The sequence below is a fragment of the Ciconia boyciana genome, chromosome 5 (assembly GCF_034638445.1).
Source record: "Ciconia boyciana chromosome 5, ASM3463844v1, whole genome shotgun sequence".
In the NCBI taxonomy this organism is placed as follows: Eukaryota; Metazoa; Chordata; class Aves; order Ciconiiformes; family Ciconiidae; genus Ciconia; species Ciconia boyciana.
In genome coordinates, this window is record NC_132938.1 from 14,438,662 (window position 1) to 14,459,760 (window position 21,099).

The window sequence follows — 21,099 nt, forward strand, 5'->3', positions numbered from 1 at the left end:
CCCGCTGTCCTGGAGCGAGAAGGACTCTCCCCAGGCAGAGGGAGCAGGTCAGGGTCCCGGGGGACTCGACCGTGGATGTAGCTGAACACCACCCGAGAAGGCTATGTATGCGCAGGTGCTGCCTTGCAATGTCCATCTGTGCACAGCACAGAGAAGCTGGATTGTTGTGTTGTCTTGGAGACATTACAGAAAATATTAGCTCTTATGGGATCTTCATATTACTGTGAAGAATGTTTCAGGCACAGGGATCTGGCCCCATACAGCAGTGATTCCTGCTCCTGTATGGGAGGAAGAGGGGGGAAATGGAGAGGAGGCTTTGCAGCTGCAACCAGCCAGCCCTGCAGCAGATCACCAAGACGAGTGTGGCCGTCGCCAGTGCGTTTCTGGGGTTTTGAGAGACTGCAACAGAAAAATCTCTGCCTCTTTGTGATAGATTATCATAGCTTAAACTAATGTCTCCTAAATACTTCAAGTATTTGAGTCGTAAGAAAACAACTTAATTCTATCCCATTGATTCCTAAATGGGGAAAATACATCTCCTGTGTTTAATGGAGGGGCAGTGATAATAATATATTGCTGATTTACTTTTAGTTATAAAACCTTATTTGCTTACATAAGGAAAGGAAAGTTTGTTTGACAAAAAGGTGAAGTGTTTATAGATTTGCATGCTTTGATACATACCATTCTGAATATAGTATCATTCTGCTGTCTTGCAAATCTTGCCAAGACCTTTGCTATGGATTTGTAATTTATTCTAAGATTTGACTATGGAACAAATCAAACCAATAATTTAGCCTAACTGAAAAAAGAATGGATTTAAGCTCTTAAAAGTGTGTTTTGTAGGTCACAAATAAATTCTTGTGTACTTAATCCTCACATATAAGCATACAGTGCTGTGTGTTCATGTAAATTGACATGCAGGGGCAAAACCCACCTAATTCTCCAATCCTGAATTGAGTGCGGAATAGGCAAAGCTATAGAATTTACAGTAGTTACTTAGCATGTGAAATGAGAATAATTATAATTCCAATTTAATTAACTCTAAAGACAAATAAGAATGTATTCATATGCAACGTGACATTTATTGCATTTTGTAAAAAAACTTGTCTTTCCCTCTGGTTTTATCTTTTTTAAAACTCTAATGTTCATGAGAGAGAGAGATCAGCTATTTTAATTTATTTGTATCAGCATATAATCAAAACACTCTCCGCTCTTCCCTGCAGAGAAGGGAATACCCCAGCACAGAACATGAAGCAGTGATGTATCAATGTAGATGGATCACTGAGTTTAGAACTACTTAGAACTATTTTACAAAGTCAGTGAAATTTATGGTCTATTCAGATACTCACTTCATCTGCTTCCCAACAGAGGTGTGGTTTTGTTGTTGGTTTTTTTTTGTGGGAGGTTTTTAAGAAAAGCTTTTCCTTTTTCTGTCTAAAATGGAAATGCAAGAGTGGACATATTTCATTAAAGTTGCTGTAGTAGAAGTTGGCTCACCCTGCTTTTTAGTGAATGATTGCTATCATGATTAATAAACTCATATACTGTGATATTCCTGCACTTCTCTGACTGCCATTCAGTTACCCAGTATTGAATGATTCTAGATATCCTTGTTTTCTGATAGAAATTTCCTATGATCTGTGATTTCAAACAGTCCTGATTACCTTTCTACAGCTTGGAGGTTGCGAGCTTGACGCGGGCAGATGCTGATCTGGAGGCATATCGAATGCAGATATGTAAAGAAGTGATTGCTATGATGATGAAGAACATGGTCTTAAGTCACAGCCTCTTTCCTCATGTAGAGAAGAGGATGAGTTCAATTTTCAAAAAGCAGTTTCTTGCAATGGAGAAAGAGATTCAAGAGGAGTATGAAAGGAAGATGGTGGCTTTAACAGCTGAATGTAATCTGGAAACTAGGAAGAAAATGGAGGCTCAATGCCAAAAAGCGAGAGCTGCAAATGAAGAGGCTGAGGAATTAGTGAAGAAAATGAATGAAAAGGTGAATCTGGTATAAAATCAAGATATTTTGCATGATACGTGGTTTTATATAGATGGTTTCTGTTTTAGACGAGAATGGCTGAGTTGTCCTCTTTAGAAGGGTAAAGAGAAAAGCTGTACAATTTAAATGTGTTCAAAAATTCAGACGTCATAATTAGGGTAGTTGTTATGAAGAACCTGTGTTTTACTTCACCAGAAAATGAATTTATCTCAAGAGAGTCCATGACAGCTGAAAACAAAAGGTTGTCATTACCTGGGGTTTTTTTATAGTCACTTAAACCCTTGCAAAGTGATGTATTTTTATTTACTATAAACTGGACTGCAGCAGTTCCTAAGAACTCCAGTCAGACACTGTGTAAAGTATTTTGCACATTCTGAACATAACAAACTCTCTGCATCATAAACCTGACAATCTAGGTGAAAAACCTCCAATATTTATATTCTTACTTTGAAGAAAATGAGAATATAAGCGCAACCAAAGGCTGATTTCCTCCAAGTGAAGGCAAGCAGAACAATCTATATTTTAGGCAGAGCAGGGAGTGGACTTCTCTTGGAAATAGCCTCTGGATCATAGTGAGATAAATAATTTAAGGTGGAGTATGATTCTTTACAAGTTCAGGGTCTCCCTTTCAGTAAAAGCTTAGTGCTTATGAGTGTCACTTTCATTCGGAGATCTCTGTCTGAATGGGTAAGTATCATTACCCAGTATTTCATAGGTAGTCACTAGCTGAAAATAGAGCCCGGGTCACCAATCCAACATCCCGTGTACAAAATTATGCTCCAGTCTTCCATGTCTAGTTTCAATCAGTTTACAATAAAAGTGATTTCCCACCCTGCCTTTTTTTTTTTCTTCATGTGTCTGGAGAGGATTCTATTAAGTTTTGAGTATTTCATCTCTGTAAGCTTAAAATGCTAAAATACCCAAATTAATGTTTCTTGTCTAATGTTATAATTCATATTGAGAGAATGACTTGGTGGGAATAGATAGTGCAGTTCATTATTTATGAGTGGGGCTTTACTTCTGGAGCACAAGTGGATACATGGGTATTGAACGTGATGCTGCTGAGTTTCCAGCTGTCTGTTTCAGTTCAATTATAGAGACAAAATAAGTTATGCTGGGAGTATAATCCCTTAGACCAGTATATTCCTTACTTGTGTATGCTCTCTTTGTAGACAGTACTTAAGTTTTTGGCCTTCTGTTTTGAGTTTGTTTGGTTTTTTGGTTTTTTTTTTTTTAAAAAAAGAATTTTCATTTGCGTATCATTTACCTATAATTGTTAAGGACTTTTAATGACAATTCATGATTGCAGTTTTGACACAAGTTTTTTGCTGAGTGTGACCCATCAATGGTACTACAGTATGTTGAGGCTCTCGGGAAGAACTTTGGTTCATCAGGCTGTTGTGTGGAGAAAGTTGGTGGCACAAGGCTAGTGAGCCAGCTGAATTTCTTTGATGTTTCCAGGTGAATTTTAGATTGTGACTCTAGGGAGCTTTCAAGTATCTGTAGGTTATGAACATCCTGAACTAGAGATGCTAGAAAGTCAAAGGAGATGGCAACGAAGGGATACTTGTGGACATCTTTTTAAGGATGAGGTGAATTGTACTCTGCAGAAGTCTCTTTCCTTCTGTTGGTTATAGAAGGAGCCTAGACTAGATGTCTGACACTTAGATACACCTCACTGAGATAAATCCTGCCTTTGCAGAGAGGGGCCTGACTGAAACTCAGTATGTGAATTCATGCTAAATATGCTCTCAGCAAAGCAGCTTTTCTTTGCACAAAATACATTGGTATTGGTTCAGTCTGGTTTATATTGGAAATCCTGAATCAAACAAAGGATTAGGGCTAATTCAATACTTGTCCTGATCCATTTATCGCATACTAACATCTTGCTGTCCGCTTTCCTGTCTGTGAAAGGACCTGGTTTTGTACTTGCTGTGGAACCTGGTCCAAAAGGACATGCCGGAGCGCTAGAGATGGCCCACACTTGTGCTCCTGCCAGTGGGTGTACTGATGTCCAAGAGAAGTGAAAAACAGCTGGAGCAATAACCTCCTCCCCTTCTCAGCCAAAACACAAATGTATATTCCCTGCCTTTTTGATTAATTATTTGTTGCAGTGTGTCTCTTGGGAATGAGGGGTGAGGTGCAGAGGACAGTTCTCCCCCAATAAATAGTATAGAACCTAGTATAAATACTTTAGAACAAGACCAACATAGCTACTGTTAGGTAGGTCTGCTGGCATAAGAGTAATTCTTTGCTCTGTGGGACATGTATGTTTTGATACTATAATGAGTTTATGCCATCTGAGAGTAAAACTATGAATATCTAAGTCTTACTGGAGAACTATGAGAAATTATTTCTTGCAAAGAAGCTTTTACATTAATTGCCATTTAATTCTACTCCATTGTAACTCTAAAACGATGCTCTTGGATTAATTTGTAGAAACCAATAGATAAAGTAGGTCACCAGTAATAAGAACTTTTAGGGATTTGTAGTCGAATAGTTTTTTCTAATTTATATGGTTCTTAAAATGTATGCTTATTGTTATTTCATTGTTCTGACTTATATGAGTCTATTCAATTTTAATAGGATTTCAGGATTGATGAAACCTAAGAAATTCATTTCATACATAGTCTTTGTGTTGAATTTCATGCTGTTTTGTATAATTTATCTTAAATAATGCTTCTAAACTCTAAAAAGACTTGATTATGCCTTGGAAGTGTTATCTGGATTAGAGATTGACAGCTGTATAACCCCTGTCGTTCCAAACAGGTGAAAACCATGGAAAGTGTACACTGATTTAGTATTAGCTTTGATTCAAACCTGAAATGACAGTAATCAGAGTATGCATAAAACATGTATGAGCTAGTAGCACTGATACTTTTAAAATATGCTGAATACTGAAAATCATTTCAGATTTATTTATTTCTCTTCTCTGCAGCCTGCTGTAGAATACCGAAGTCTTCTGGATAAACTTCACAGACTGGAGCAGGACCGCCTGAAGAGATTCCTTCTGGTAAAGCAGGAGGAATATTTTGCAAAGGCTTATAGACAGCTGGCTGTTACCCAGAGAAAGGAGCTCCATAATATCTTTTTTACACAGATAACAAATGCTACTTTCAAGGGAGAACTGAAGTTGGAAGCAGCTAAAACATTAGTGGAAGATTACTCTAAAATACAGGTAATAGGATGATAACTCCATTCCTAACCTAATGACAGAATACAAACCCACAGTAACTTTTGAGAAATGTTTCAGGATAAATGTTATCACTTTTATAACTAATTTTCTTAGGAATAACTTTAAAAAGTATAGTGCCATCATTATGCACATCTAGACACCTACACAACTGTATATTGATGCATACACACAGCCTTTTTCTACAACAGTGAGTTAGATGTGTTTGCCCCAGCGTTATGTGCCTAGTGCTGACTTTTGTTTTCATGGGTAGTATTTCCAAAGCACCCAAGTGCTTAAAGCTTGTCTTTACTGCTCAGGGAAAATAAGACTAGTAGTTCACCTGTATCATGCAGAAGAAAGAAGTTTGAAAACATGTCTACACCATGGAGTGGGAAATTGTGTAATATAAATCCCCAGTTTTGCAGGGAATATTTTGATATATCTGCACATCTGGGGGCTCTGCTTAGCTCCTGAAAGCTCTGTTGGTGGAGCTCTGCCCCTAAAGCCCTCCCCCACAGGACGGTCTGAGAGCAGATTTGTGCTTGTGCAGCAAACTTCTGGTTCCAGGTCTACCCTCGCTGGTGTTAATGGGGCCCTCAGCATGGTACAGAAATGCCAGAGTGCCATTTTCAAAAGTAATTTCAGACCAAATAAAGAGACTTAGGCAACTAAGAGAACCGTTAGGTACCTAAATCTGCTTTATGAATGGCATTTTCTAAAACAGATCAGATGCTGTCTTATGAATGATAAGTACCTTTGGAGGCCTGTCCGTATAGGCATTTTCAAAACCCCCTAGGCACCAGGTGCTTTTCTATGCTTCAGGAGATGTACTGAGCCCTGCAATCCAACTATGTAGATTATTGAAATTGTGGTATGTCTGAAGTGCTATGGTTTTGTATTTTGGGGGGTTGAGTATCTCTAGCTTGTGTGGTCGGGGATGCTGATGAAGAGTATGTTCAGGACTTAAGTTTTGGTTTCAGTTACATTTTGTACCTCTTGCAACAGAATAGTTTGAGTTGTTTCCTCAAGGGTTTTGCTTGTTTGTTTGTTTACTTCATTTGTGTTGAAAGTTAGTGGTTTAGATTCCAAAAATTCTGGGAATTGTTCTCCTGGCTGCTTCTTGAAGAAGAGTATGATTGTTGTGATCGTAGAGGTTGAGGGCCTGGAAGTTAAAAAGAACATCTGGAAAGTAGGTGTCAAAACCTGTAAGGGCCACTCCTGAAACTAGCTGCACTGTCAGATCTCAGTACAGAAAAGCCGCCCATGGGCCACTGTCAGATGTAGGTGCAGCAAGCACTTGTGCAAAAGACAGTTGAGCAGCCAGCAGAAGACAGAGCAAGTGAAAGATGTTTTGACAATGTTTTGGCTGCTCAGACATGGGTCATCTGAATATCAGACCTTGTCTTGGTTATCTGATGCTAGCAGAATATCTGCTATAGACCATTGTGTGCCTACCTCCAGTCTCCACCAGACCCATTTGTAAGTACCAAAACCCCTTCCTGTTCCCCACTGTTGGAAGCAGGAACTTCTAAGCAAGCCTGTGTGCAGCAAGCTTGGCTTTCCCCACGCTGTACTGGACACATGTGGAAGACTTATCCTTGGCTTTGAAGTCAATTTAGACACTTTTGAAAATGTTACCCTTTATTTATTTAATCATACCATACATTGTAAAGAAAAAAGAAAGGAAAAAAAAAATAAAAAGAAGGACACGATGCCACTTACTGCTGTTAATGAACACATGCTGTCTTCAGGTCCCAGTTCAAGAAGACCTTTCAGCCTGTGGATAGCTTTAAGCAGGAATAGTTCTACTAACACTGGTAGGGTTGCATGTGTATTTAATTGTGGATACCTGATCAAATGACCTGTTAACTCAGGGCTCTTGGGAGGTGCACTAAGTATTCAGGAGAGTGTACACAATGTTGAGGTATTCAGACCAAAAGTTCAGCACGTTATTTATTTTGTTTTGTTGAAATGACAGTAATAATTTGATGTGATCATTAGAGTTAAGTTGATATAAGCTTATTGTTTTTCACTTGTAAGAGCTTTTTAACTTTGTCCTGTTAATGAACAAATCTGGTCTGATACCCACAGATGTTAGCTGAAAGTAACATTACATGTAATTAAATATATTTGTTCACATTCTTTCCTGTAGGGAGACATTGAGGAGCTAATGGATTTTTTGCAAGCTAGCAAGAAATACCATCTGAATAGAAGATTTGCTTTCAGGGAGTATCTTATAAGTAAGATACAGTTAAGGGATTCTCAAGCCTCTGCTCTTATAAATGCAGCAGCAACCCAGATATCAAGTCTCATTAATAAGATGGAAAGGTAAATATCTCAATTGTTTTCTTGGCAGCCATTTGACTACATTATCTCAAAGGCAATAGAATAGTCTTCAAAAGTCTTTTTGTCTGTGTTACCTAGCAGGAAAGGTGCATAAAAACGTTATCTTTTAAGTTAATTCTAAGAAAATATTTTGTAGCTGATGACTTGGTTAGTTAATATCCCAGCAGACACTAAGGTGAGGTTCTGTTGTCTGTGTCCACTTTGTACAGTGCAGAGATGAATTGCTGGGAACATGTATAGTACCTGTTTGTAATTCTGACTTCAGTGGGAACCAGACTTGTGTAAGAGTCTCAATGTCTTTATACATCCATTATTCATGAAAATAGTCCTCAATCATGTGATAAGTCCTGCCAGAGTCCATTGCAACATGTACCAGTTAAGACCATTTGTCTGGGTTCTTAACATGCAAATATCTGGATTTCACAGAAACAAGCAACTTTGATTCACTTGTGATTGAACATCTTTGAGGAGCTGGATGTAGAGTCTCAAGGTGGAAAGCATGAATATTTTCTAAAGAAAGTTGACTATGTTTATAAATAATGTAACTGGGGAGGATCTTGACTAGCAGAGAATATACCTGTTGCAGGGAATATTAAAAAGTAAAGGTCAGGTGAAGTAAAAAGTAGACCTGGAAATGGACTGTTGTAATACACTCATTCAATTTATTTGGGATATCATACCAGATCCTGGCTGATTCAGGTATTCTGTGTGAGGATACTCATAGTCAAGGTGGAGAGAGAAATGGTGACTTACCAGAGACATAGTTATTTAAAATTACGTGGCAATTTGGAGGACTGAGAGAGATCTCTTGCTGCTACCCTGTGGCGTATCTTAATTTGGCATACAGAGAGATTACTGAGGAGCATGCCAGTGCAGTAAAATACGTTAGTGGGCAGGAAAACAAAATAGTGCTGCTGCTGTTGATCCTGTGCATGCAGCTTTATTTGTATATTTTAGACATCTCTATTAGTGTCGGTCACTGACAACAAGTGGAACATGCATTAAGAGAACAGGTTTAAATATCAGTCTTTACATTGTGTTTTTTCTTTCATAATGTTGACTTAGAAGTAATTTAATATTAGGAAGCAGGAAGTCTGTTAAAAGCTACTGAAGATTGCATCTGTTGATATGATAAAGTAATTTACTTTGGTTTTTTTGTAACTTTTCCTTGCTCTTCTTTTTGATTGTCCTGTGTGCTGCCTCATTGGGGTCATACCCCAAGTTTAGCCTCAAGATTCATTGATCAGAGAGAGGTTCTTCCAGTATGCCTGCACTGCTTTGCCTATTTTTCCAACATCTGCAGCTGTGTGGCTCAAAGACAAAAATGAATGTCTTGGCATTGGAAATATAATTCAGATACATCTTTCACAGAGAATTCCCTTCCATCAGTTCGTGCCTCTCTTTGGAATCAGATTATGAGAAATGTTCTGAGATGTTTTCACAGATGTTGTGGTTATGTGAAAAGCCTTTGTGAGAAACTCTCACCTGTATGACCCCTGCATCCATGGCTTAAATCATTGCAGTGAACAACTGGGACTTCTCAAGCTGGAAAAATAGGTTTCATTCATTGTTTAATGCCTATTATTGCACCTAACAGTCACAAAACAGATCAACTACAAAACAGAAAGGAAACGTGTAGTATTAGTAATCCAAGACCTCATGGATCTTATCCCAAAAAATGTACCAAAAAAAAAATAGTACCCAAAAACTTCCAAAATCAACAAGCATCATTACCGAGATGAAAAATTAATTCTTCTAGAGTATGCAATGGTCATAGTACTCAGCAGACAAAGGAAACGTGTCCATAGTTGGAGACAGCATTTCTAGAGAAACAATCCCATCTGACTTTCTGCAACTAGAACTAGTTATTTTCCTCTGACTTCCCACACCTGCTGTGGCAAGAATTCCTTTCAGGCAAACGCTGCCCAAATTTATGTTGTTATTCATTCTCTAGCTGTTGAGATTATAAAACACCAGAATGCAGGATTTCAGATTATTTGCTAGTATTCCCCCCCGCCCCTTTCTACTTTCTACTCAAAAGTTCCACGTTGACCTTTTCAGCCCCACATTTTGGAAGTCCCCTGTGTTTAATATTAGAAATTATAACTCACAAATGTCCAACAGCCTGGTCTGAATTAAGATGTTCTTTTATTCTTCTGTTGTCTGAAAAAGATTTGGGAATTTCTGGTGTAAATATAAAAGCCAGTAATTTTTGAAATTCAACTTGAGTTTGTGGAGAAGGACATTTTTCTAACTGTTGCAGGCATGGTTGGGATATTGGTTGCTCTTTGAAATTAAATACTGTAGCAACTGGAGGTAGACCATAGTCTTAAACTTCTATTTGAAAGCACTGTGTGCTTAAAACTGAGAATTTTCTCTGTTAGATTATTTCACTATTGGTCTGAAATCTTTATAATTTTTCTGATTATGTAAATGTAATAGGAAATCTGAATATAAATCTTTTCATGGATGTGATTGCTTTGTATCTTTAAAATAATTTTTAATTGTTTTTGCTTGATTAGGTTACATCCTTTAAAGAGAAAATTATTTCTAATGAGGAGAAGGAGTTATAAAAGACATCTAGAATTGCATTCCAGGGGCATTAAATGAAAAATGTAAATATTATGAATAATATATAAGGTTTAAAATGTCTCATTTGAATATCGCTTACATTACTAACTGATATGTAATTGGTTTTGCGTTTGCCTTCCCTTCCTTCCTTCTTTCCGTTCCTTCTTCATACACCTTTACCTTCACAAACCGCCTCAATTCTACACTCATCTCTGAGATTATCCTTCTGTTTATCCACTTGGTTGTTTGATCCCCCCAGGTATCACTGCTAAAGAAACAAAGATAATTCTGTGTGTCTACTTTGAGCCTTATTATGGTACTAATTGCCTCAAATACCCTTTTGCTCTTACAAATTTGGGATAAGAGGCTTCCAACACTGTTATTACAGAGCAGGTCATCTACCTGAAAGTCATTTGGGAATGCTGCTGGACCGAGCTGAGGCTGAAATTAATTCTGTTAAACAGAAATTCGATCATGATTTAAAACAAGAAAAGCAAAAGCTTCGCCAGAAACTCATTACCAAGCGAAGGCGGGAAATGCTACAAAAGGTAATTATTTTCACTATATTTATTTTCCCAGGGCTTATCATGAATTAAAAATGGAATGAATTGCAAAATAAAGTGTAGTTCTTAAGACAGGGGTCAACACTGCCAGGAGCACAGATGAAAATAAGTGTCCGTTGTTTTAGCTGTGTACCGCCATGTGCTGTATTAAATATGCAGTAATTAATAACTGTTATTTTAGAAAAACCTGCAAGAAAGTAATATAACTGAAGAAACTTGTGAAGCCCCTCTACTTAGTCTGACCTGTCCCAGGGGGTTATGACAAGCCTCTGTAATGTGCAGACAGGCAAAAGCCAACTGAGGTTCTGGAGTCGGTGAGGGAGATGGCACAGATCTGTGACAATCGTTGTTTTCTGTGGGTTTCCTGGCTATGTGTGACTTCCTACAGCATAGCTAAAATTCAGCTACAAAACCAAGCTATTTAAAAGATGCTGTACCTGTGGCTGCTTGTGGTAGGACTCATGTCGCCTAACCTCAGCCATCGAAAAATCGAGGCTAACTCCAGGAGCTCCAAATTGTCTCATAATGGAACATGACTTGCAGGTGATCTGAGATAAATGGAAGGGAGTTGTTATCCAAAGGTCCCTATCTTTCTCTGCCTAAAGGATGTAGAAAAAACTATCTTGGATTAGGTGATATTTCTTTAGATGACCAAAGTTAGGTGAGATTAATTTTACCTTTTGTGGGATATGTGTTTCAGTGTTTTCTGCTCTTTAACAGATACCAGTGCAAGAAGACACAGCAGGTATAACGATGGAGACTTCATTTGTTGTATTTATTCTCAGTATAGGCACCTTTGGTTTAGCTTTCCAGTGAAATTGCTGCATGCTGTAAGATGGGGAAAATAAAATTAAAAAAAAAAACCAACCTTTTTTCCCTCTCTCTTCTTTTTTTTTTTTTCTTCTTTTTCTTTTCCTTCCTTGGTATTTGATCCAGATTCACTTCTGGAACACTGCCAGATCATTACAGTTCAGCCAGTTGGGATTATGTCAAACCATAAGATCATGCATTTGTTTAGGTATTAGGCCTTCTATCTAGCAACAATCCAAATTACCACAGGCCTGCATTAGTCCTTCTATCCAACAATAATCTGAATTATTACGGGCCTGCTAGATGCACACAAAGCCATCATCTTGAAGGCTAGGTAGGTCTCTGGACACTGAAAAGCAGTTTTGAGAACACTGAAAAACAAAAGTATGAAATTTTGCATTGCTATGAAATATGTATTTAAAGAGCTATTAAGGAGCTAGAATTTGAGATGTTCCTTCTCTTAACCTTGTTCCTTCTTTTGGCAAATGAATCAGCAGAAAGAGCATCGGAAGGAGCAGCTGTCACTTGGAGACCCCTTCAAAACTACTAAGGAGGTCACTCACTACCTGAGCCACTGGAAGAACCTTCTGAGTGATCGCACCATTGAATTTGAAGAACTTACTGAAAAGCTTGACAATGAGGCCAGTGAAGAGCTGAAAGAGCTTCTATTTAGTCTAACAGAGAAAACTGTTGAAGAGCTTAAACGTGTTCAGTATGGAGTATTTGTGCAAGAACTGGCAAGGCTCAGTGTGCCAAAGATGTTCCTGCTGGAAGCTGTGGAGGAGCATAAAAAAGAGATGGTTGTTAAACATGAACAGCTTGAAAGGGAAGAGCGTGACAAGAGCACGGCCGCTGAAGAGCTGCTTCAGCTCACCAGGCAGAAGCTGAGCCAAGAACTGGAAACGACCCTTTTGGAACAAAAAAAATTAAGGAGCTGGGAACAATCAGTATTCATGCAAGTATCTCTCTGTACCCTTTTCTTACTTATTCTTGCAAATAGAGATGAACTAGGGGTTTTCACACCTGTCTGGGTATAATTTCTAATGATCAGTTCTCTGTTGGTGCTCGGGAATGGATTTTTCACAGGCGCCCAGCCCCTGCGGCGCTGACAGGTGAGCCGTCGCTCCTAGCGCTGCAGTGGAAATCCTGGGAAACGGCGGTTTTGAAACCAAAAAGGTGGAGTGTTTTTATACTTCTGTTTGCTCCGTGTCAGGTTTCACTTGTGCATCTTTCATTATTATTCTCAGTCTGCTCTCAGAGGTCCAGCACTTTGGAAATGTCGTTTAGTATGTCAGGCCTAATTAGCCCCGCGTTCAATTTTGATATATTCCTTCTGGCCACAAGTCAAGCCTTACTCATCGGGTGCTCATTTTAAGTTCTGCTACAGTATTTCCCCATATTTCATAAATACACAGCACAGTAGCGTACCTCTCCAGTTCATGGGCTCCACGCATCGGACTTGGCTGATCTGGCCTGCTGACAAAGTGCCCCTGGCACCGAGCCGCCATGGCACGGGCGATTTTGCAGAGCGGTTTTCTGGCCCCGGGCACGTATTCCGGCCATCGCTACCTGCTACAGTGTGACCCTGGGGAGGTGGGAAAGCGAGTGGTGGCCTTGCCACCATTGGGAGACCTTGCTCAGGGAGAGACCATGGCTGCAGCCCAGAGTTGACGTGCATGGTGCCTCTCAGACTGGGCAGCAAGGCCCTTGAGAGATTTGCACCATTCGTTAGCATTTCTTCTTATCTTTCAAGTACATATATGACTAGTTGTTGTATTACCTGAATATTTACACTACTACATTTCCTATACAATGTCCACTTAATAACAGACATTGTTAAGAGACATGGGAACATGAAAAAATAGTGTTCTGTCAAAATTGCAGCTTTAGGGGAGCAAACTGGAACAGGCAAACCTATATTAGGCTGTCTGCCCCTGGAGCAAACGTACTGGGCGTGAGAAGTTGAATGGGGGGGGGGGGCGGAAGCATTAGTTAAGGTTTCTCCTTCATACCTCTTTAAAGCAAAACCGATTTGCATGGGCAGTTTTGTGCAGGCAGCATCTTTGTAAGTTTGCCTGCTGCACAGTATCAAACCATATAAAAGAAATATGAAAAGAAACCTTGCCCATTGCATGTTTGCATCGTTAAAGAAAAAAAATCAATTTGTCTTGTTTTCATTCTAATTTCAAGGCCTTTGTATTTTATTCAGCATTTAAAATACTTTTCTATAAGCCATTTCAATGTATTTTCTAGCTTGTCTTATTATCTCTTATTTATATTGCTGCGAGCAGACCTGCACGAGCAGGGAAGTAGCTTGTATGACCCAGCAGGTCTTTCCTATTTCTGACTTACGATTCCATGATAATTGTGTCCCAGCCTGCAGTGTCGCCTGTTGTATTTGTTAAATGCTATCTTTATTTACAGCAACAGTAAGCTGTTTGTTTTTTCCAGTAAAGTACTGGAAAATACATAGAAAAAATGCAACATTTGCACATCTGTACTCTCAAAAGCCCCTTAAAATCTGTCAGTGTCTTTATGTTCAGTCCACTGTCTGTCAGTTTTGATATTTTGATGACAGATGCCAGCTCTCATGTTTATGTTCTCATCTCCTATCTAGTTTTCACAAAGAATTATTTTGAATGATAGCTTTTCATTTTTGTTGCTTATCAAAGAGACCACAAGTTAGTCGAAAATATTTATGAAGATCATTAATGCTGAAAGTCCTTTTTAAACATGGACATGGCAAAACTGTGATTTACTGTATTTATTTTTATCTCTGTCTATATATCTGTATGGATATATAGCATGGATTTTCTTCTAAAAGTCTAAGACAACATGAGAAATGGTTAAGTATACTGTGAATGCTTGCTTGGAGTAATATTGCCTTTAATTTTTCAAAGAGAAAATCTTTATGCATTAAAAATATTTTAATTTAGGATTTGTCTGTACTTTGCTGAATCGGTAAACAGAAATAAGGATGTCTAAACTCAGAAATATTTTAGTGAAATGATGAGGTGGTATAGGTCTGTGATACACTGAATAAAAGCATCAGTCCTAATGGAACATACAGTATAATATATTTTTAAAAGAAAACTATTTTTCTAAAAATATATTGTTCATACTTTAAATACAAATACGTTTTTTGGGAAATAGAGAAAATTTCCAAACAAAAAATTATGCTATATTTTATGAAATACTCTTAAGGAAATATTTTGGCCACAAGATATGATGATTAATGTGGTCTAAGGTTAGTCACAATTGGAAGATTAATTTAGGCTTTAGCGTGCTTTTTCTTTTTTTAAGTCACCTTCAGCTTGACCTGAGGATCAGTTCCCTAGACTTCTGTGTTGAGAACCTTCCTTCTACAAAACGGGAACTTTGAGTGATTCAAATTGCTGCTAAAATATATTCCCTGTTGTTCAGACTGCTAAAAGCTTTTTTACAAAGAACAGCTGGAACCCTTGTGACTTGGTGATAGGAGGGATGACACATATGAGTTTATTATAAAGAGACACTTTTTTATTTTATTTTTTTACCCTCTCAGTAGCTGTGACTGCTAAGTGCTGGGAAACACCACAGGGGGGCTTTACAGGAGGCTTTTATCTCAATTTCAGCCCTAAGTTTGGGGTTTGTATTGTCAGAAGAGGTGGAAGGATTCTCTGCATAGGAAATGTGCTAAAAATATTTATTTATTTTTTAAGTATTCAAAAACCGTTTCCCCTTGAAAATGAAGTTTTACAGTCCAGGAAGTTCTGTATGCAGAATTTAAAGTATCCTCAAGGATATTTTGAACATGCTGAGCAGCCAGTCCTTTGTGTGGAATCATTAACTGATGTATGAATAAGACAAAAAAGGATGATCATTGTCATGTAAAGCATTTGTGTGCATGTCTCTTACATTTTATGTAAAATTGTCTGTATCACTGAACAGCAAATGGCTTTTGTTATTTTAACAGGCAGCTTCTAAGTTTACCCCTCTCACTGTCAAAAGAGGAATTGCTTAGAATGAGGCAAGAGCTGCACTGCTGCTTCTCTCAGGTGGACAGCAGCTTGGCTTGGCCCAAGATAAGAGCAAGAACCTTGCGTCAGGCTTTCGAGGTGGAGTGGAGGGACACAGAACTGATGAAAGTCGATCAGAATTTAGCAATGACCAGTAAACAGGTGGGAACGATGTGGGATCAGTATGGGATGTGCAAGGGGTTCGTGGGTGTATCTGCAGGCTGTTGGCCTTGGCTGCAGATATGGGTCCGTAACTTCCCCATAGGTGTGACGGCAGTGCACGCTTCTCCTGTCTGTGTGGATCGGTGGACCTTGAAGATAATTGTTTGGGTAGCAGTTGGATAAATATTTTCTTCACATACACCTGCATATTTCTGCTACTTGCATGTCCTCCCGCTTTCCCAAGAAGGAGGCATAGGTGTAAAGAAGCAGATGGGTGGCCAAAAGTGACTGCATCTCTCAGGAGAGTCAACTGAAATGCCAAAACTTGGAGCAGTGCTGAGCCTGGCTCTGAATGTCAGGGACAAGTTGGGTCCTTTACAGCCCAAACTGAGATTTCTCTGGAAGCCCCTACACAGTACTAAATTTGGCACTAAATCAAGGAAAGATTTAGGGAGGTATTTTAGGGGAATGTCATACGCTGTCTGGTCCATGTAGGAAAGGGGTGAGGAGTGTTAATTCTTGCAGTAAAATGTAAAACCTGTGGAATCATAAATTATCTTCAATTCTTAAATAGGAGGAAAAAAAGTGTTTCCTGTATGAATTGTATCTAATACCATCATAAAAAGGAGGACTTTCCCTTGCTTTGTTTTTGTTCAGTTATGTTTCTAAATATGTAAACTAATTTGGGTTAATTGTACTAGGAATTAGCCTAGTTCAAAACCTTAATAATTTCTAAAGTACTAAAGAATGGAAATGACTTTGCAAAGCCTCATAGTTGGACAGATGTTATCATTCCCCCAAGAGTATATTATACTTAGTTGATATTCTTGTAAAGAAATATAAAGGTCGAGAATAACTTGATTACATGGAATGGTGCCCCTTAATACTGTCATGGTTAATTTGTGATTCATATACTGTGTCTTGAAAACAATGTAGTTCTTAAATTAATATTCTTTGTTCATTTTTAACCATACTGAGGAGACAACATATCAGTTAAAAATCTCTTATCACTGCTAAAGCTTGTTTAAAATCAAACTTACGTGCTAGCAGTTTTCATGGAAAGGGTGAATATATAATTCTGCCTGAAAGAAATTAAAAATGAAATTTCTAATTTTGTCTGAATGTCTGAAAGAAATCTTCTGAATCAGTTGGCAGCACCTTCATTTCAGAAATATTTTCTCAGTGGAAGTCATCCTTGCCAAGTGTTTCATTAATTGGTGGATCTGCCAATAATAGCAAGTAATAATATTAGCATCCTCGTATCACTCTTACAAATAAAGCGTTTTGTGTTCATCTTCTTACAGCAGCACTCTAAAATGAAAAAAACAGGATCCAGGAATAGAAATAAGATAGATATTCTGAGGAAATCTTTACAGGACAAAATTTTCATTTATGAAGACTCGGTGAAAGATGAAAATTTGAGTAAGGTAAGTGCAGACTTTTTCTGTACTGAGGTCAAAACCTAGATTTTTAGTAATTAAAGAATGATCGTTTTCTATCAATGTGAATAAGAACCAGATAAAAAAGGTGTGAGGTGTAGTGGCATGATGCATCTCTCTACTCTTGCCTGTGTTTGTCAAGATGTACTTCAAGCTTAATAGTTTTGGCTTTGTTTTAATTTTTGCACCTTAGTTATAGAACTGATTTCATGTCTCATCCTTTTTTCTTCCAATGGTTCTAGGGCTTGGTGTATGCATGATTGAAGACCTCCCTTAGATCCTATGGTTTTCTTAGTAAGGCTTTCAAAATATGGAATCATAGAATAGTTTGGGTTGTAAGGGACCTTTCAAGGCCATCTAGTCCAACCCCCCTGTAATGAGCAGGGACATCTTCAACTAGATCAGGTTGCTCAGAGCCTGTCCAACCTGACCCTGAATGTTTCCAGGGATGGGGCATCTACCACCTCTCTGGGCAACCTGTTCCAGTCTTTCACCAACCTCATTGTAAAAAATTTCTTCCTTATCTCTAGTCCAAGTCTACCCTCTTTTATAAAACCATTATCCCTTGTCCTATCGCAACAGGCCCTACTAAAAAGTTTGTCCTCATCTTTCTTAAAAGCCCCCTTTAAGTATTGAAAGGCTGCAATAAGGTCTTTCTGGAGCCTTCTCTTCTCCAGGCTGAACAATCCCAACTCTCTCAGCCTGTCTTCATAGGAGAGGTGTTCCATCCCTCTGATCATTTTTGTGGCCCTCCTCTGGACCTGCTTCAACAGGTCCATGTCTTTCCCGTGCTGAGGGCTCCAGAGCTGGACACTGTACTCCAGGTGGGGTCTCACCAGAGTAGAGTAGAGGGGCAGAATCACCTCCCTTGACCTGCTGGCCATGTTTCTTTTGATGCAGCCCAGGATACAGTTGGCTTTCTGGGCTGCGAATGCACGTTGCTGGAAGGTGCTTCACTGCGTACTTCAGTTGAGCAAGATTTAGTTCTTGGACCTCTCCTAATACTACTGAAAACCCAGAAATGGGTTCTTAGATCCAAGGACTTCTTGGGTAGGGGTGGAGTTTATTTGTACAGAGCTTATTGAAAGGGAGCCTTGATTCTGGTGGGTATCTTCTTTTAAAAGGCTCACAGCTCCAGTCTAAAGTTAATCCTTAAGGAATGAGTGGGGCCAATGCCAATACAGGATTTTGGAGGCTTTTTCCTTCTCTACCAGCAGATGTTCCATGAGGTCTTGTTCATGTTGCTTAGCCTTTCTCTCCTTCTCTTTCCCACTTGTAAAATATGGGTAATACTACTTTTGTATATCAGAGGAATGTTACAATGATAACTGTGTTAGACATAGGTGGTGCACAGCCATCAGAACTATGCTCAACAAGCAGCTAACATTGGTAGTTAAAATTGGCAGATAAAAATAGTTTCACAAATGATTGCAATATCAATTTTAGTACCAATTTGGACAAAATTCTGTTTTTACACCTCTTTCCTGTGCTTTTTATACTTATATCCTGAGGAATGAAAAATACTGGTGTCCTGGTTTTGGCTGGGATAGAGTTAGTTTTCTTCCTAGTAAAACCACGTCGTTAAACCAGGACAACTGGTTCAACATGTTAGTTCAGAAATAATTTCACTTTTATGTGAGAGCAACACATTGTTAGTATTGGTTGCAGGCGATAAAAGCAAATGTTTATCTAGTCCGGCACATGGTCTTTGAAAGTGAGAGCAGGTGCTTGGGTAAGAATACAAAAAGTGGGCAAGTGTGTTCTGGCACTCTAATAATTTAATAACTCTGGTCCAAGAATGCCCTAATCCTTTAATGGAGGAATTTAAACTTTTGGCTGCCTAATGCCCCGACCTCCAAAATTTAGATTATTTTTGTTTTGTTTGGGGGTTTTTGGTTTGGTTTGGGTTTTTTTTTTGTACTGTTACTCAAAAGTACAGCGGAGTATGGGCTAAGCTCTTATGTTGCAAAAAGTACTGAATACTTGTTTGGTATGAATACTGCCTTACATTTTTGTTAGAATCTTGTTTTAAAATTGGAAAGGTAGCTTCTCTAAGCCTCATTGTTTCAGGTTTTTATGCACCATCTGGCATACCTGTTGTTCTTCTAATTGTATGGCTGCACATTAGTTATATAAAGCCAAATGCTTTGGGCTTTTCCCAGTAAGGAAACTAAACTATTGTTAAGGAAAGTTGTTAGTTCTCACATTATCATTAGGACACAGAAGTATTGCAGTAAGCCTTATGCTGATCACAGAAGTAGAGTTTCTTTCTTTTGGCTGTTGCAATCTGTTACCTTGTTCCTCATTTAGAATCTTACACTTCTAAATTTTGCATTAATGTGAACACTTTTATCATCTAACTCAAAGTCAGCCATCTGAAGTTGCACAACCAATTCAAGGCAGGGAAAAAGGATGGTGGAGCAATACAGCTCTGCTGTATTTCTGCCTTCACTGCTGCTGTTCTCCTGCAGATTTCACATGGTATCGTAGGCTCTGTCTCACTACAGGATGGCTGTAAAATGGTTTCCAGCTAATGCTTATGAAAGCAGCAGCAGGATGTGTTTTGTAATACTGTAAAACAGGCATGACAGAGAAGAACAACTCAGGAGGTAGTGAGCTGGGAGGCCACGGCAAGAAGTTTGAAGCCTCGTCTTGGAGCACCTGAGAGTATCATTGACCTCACTGTGAAAATCTTCAAAAGTGGGCTATATCTACTTTTGTGTTTCATAGCTGTTTTGAGCTGTCTTGTGCATGAGGAAGTAGCTGTTCCTTTCTGAAATAGCAGTTATCTATCTCAGAAGAAACACAGTGGGAAAAAATACTGACATTCTTTAGTCTATTTTCCCTGCTGGGTGTAAAAAGCCCAATAATAAGACTTGCATGAGAAATGTCTTCGAGGTTGCAGGTAATCAAGTACATTTTCAGATTATTCCCTTTATTTGTAATATTTAGGACTGAGACAACACTAATTAGCAATAAGTCTGAAGTAAATGTGGAATTTAGAAGTCAGTGCTTTCAAGCAGTGGACTAATCATAGTGCATTTATAGCATTGGCAATTTTTGTATAATTTGGATGTTTCAGGTGGAATCAGCAGCAAATGTTCAGACCTACATGAGATGATTCATCATAACCAAAGTAGTCTGACACTGTAATAATATTATGTCAAATAGTACCATATCAAGCAGTATTTTACAGTCTCCTGTTTGGTATGATAAAAGGCTTCAAGAATGGCCAGGGGATATTAGTTTATAATTGGTTTATAATTTAGTTTGTAATCAATATTTGATCCGGCTTCTACCGAAGTCACCTTCTATGTCTCATTGAAGTCAGGTCTACTTGCAAGCTTTGATTTTCACAAATGTATTTCTGTTTGCAGAGCTGACAAGAGGCAGAAAGAAACTCAGGTGGCTAGGGGTAGACGGTAGTACCAGTTGACTAATGGAACCTTTTGTTGGTTGAGAGCAGTTAATGTACTGTATAATGTTGAATAGTTGCTGAATGATAAAGCTGAACATAATTCCCCTGTATTTGGGTGTGCTTAATGTATGGCTTTGTACTTAGTAATATGCAAATAGTATCTAGTTTTGCAGTTTGGACCATAAATCTTGTGATTCATGGAATATACTGAACATAACCTCCTGTTATTTGAAGTGGTTAACAAAAGTGTAAGTGTTTCTGTCATCAATGTCATCTCTTTTGCCTTTGAATTCAGCTGCAATTAAAATATACATTCTTGTGTCTCCTTACAAGTGAACTTGAGTTGTGAAACTGCCTTTCCATCCTTATTCATTATTCATTTTAATGGGTTCAAACTTAGACTAAAGGTGATCACTCACTTACTCATTCATCTATTCATTATTCATCTATCCCCAGATTTCATATATGTATAATTCATTTAAAATCCTTGTGTCTGAAACTGAGCCTCCTGTGAAGAAAGAAGCAAACTTTAAATTCAATTGTGTGCATACACCTGTCAAAACATTTCTGTGTAATTTTTTTAATCTGCATTTTTAAAGGTTTATAGCACATCCTGTT

At 38.4% G+C, this 21,099-nt stretch overlaps 1 protein-coding gene across 7 annotated transcripts in view; it reads left to right on the forward strand.

Moving 5' to 3' along the window:
• EVC2 (EvC ciliary complex subunit 2) overlaps nt 1-21,099 on the forward strand; it is a 78,779-nt gene that overhangs the window by 37,853 nt on the left and 19,827 nt on the right. Inside the window, exons 10-17 of one of the 7 annotated variants that reach the window (XM_072861688.1) lie at nt 1,675-2,008; nt 4,938-5,012; nt 5,100-5,177; nt 7,327-7,502; nt 10,480-10,639; nt 11,959-12,423; nt 15,424-15,624; nt 16,929-17,051. In XM_072861688.1, coding sequence (XP_072717789.1) covers nt 1,675-2,008; nt 4,938-5,012; nt 5,100-5,177; nt 7,327-7,502; nt 10,480-10,639; nt 11,959-12,423; nt 15,424-15,624; nt 16,929-17,051 — 1,612 coding nt within the window. Of the gene's footprint in view, nt 1-1,674; nt 2,009-4,937; nt 5,178-7,326; nt 7,503-10,479; nt 10,640-11,958; nt 12,424-15,423; nt 15,625-16,928; nt 17,052-21,099 lie in introns of all 7 variants that reach the window. The other 6 variants (XM_072861689.1, XM_072861683.1, XM_072861685.1 and 3 more) reach the window with 6 other exon arrangements.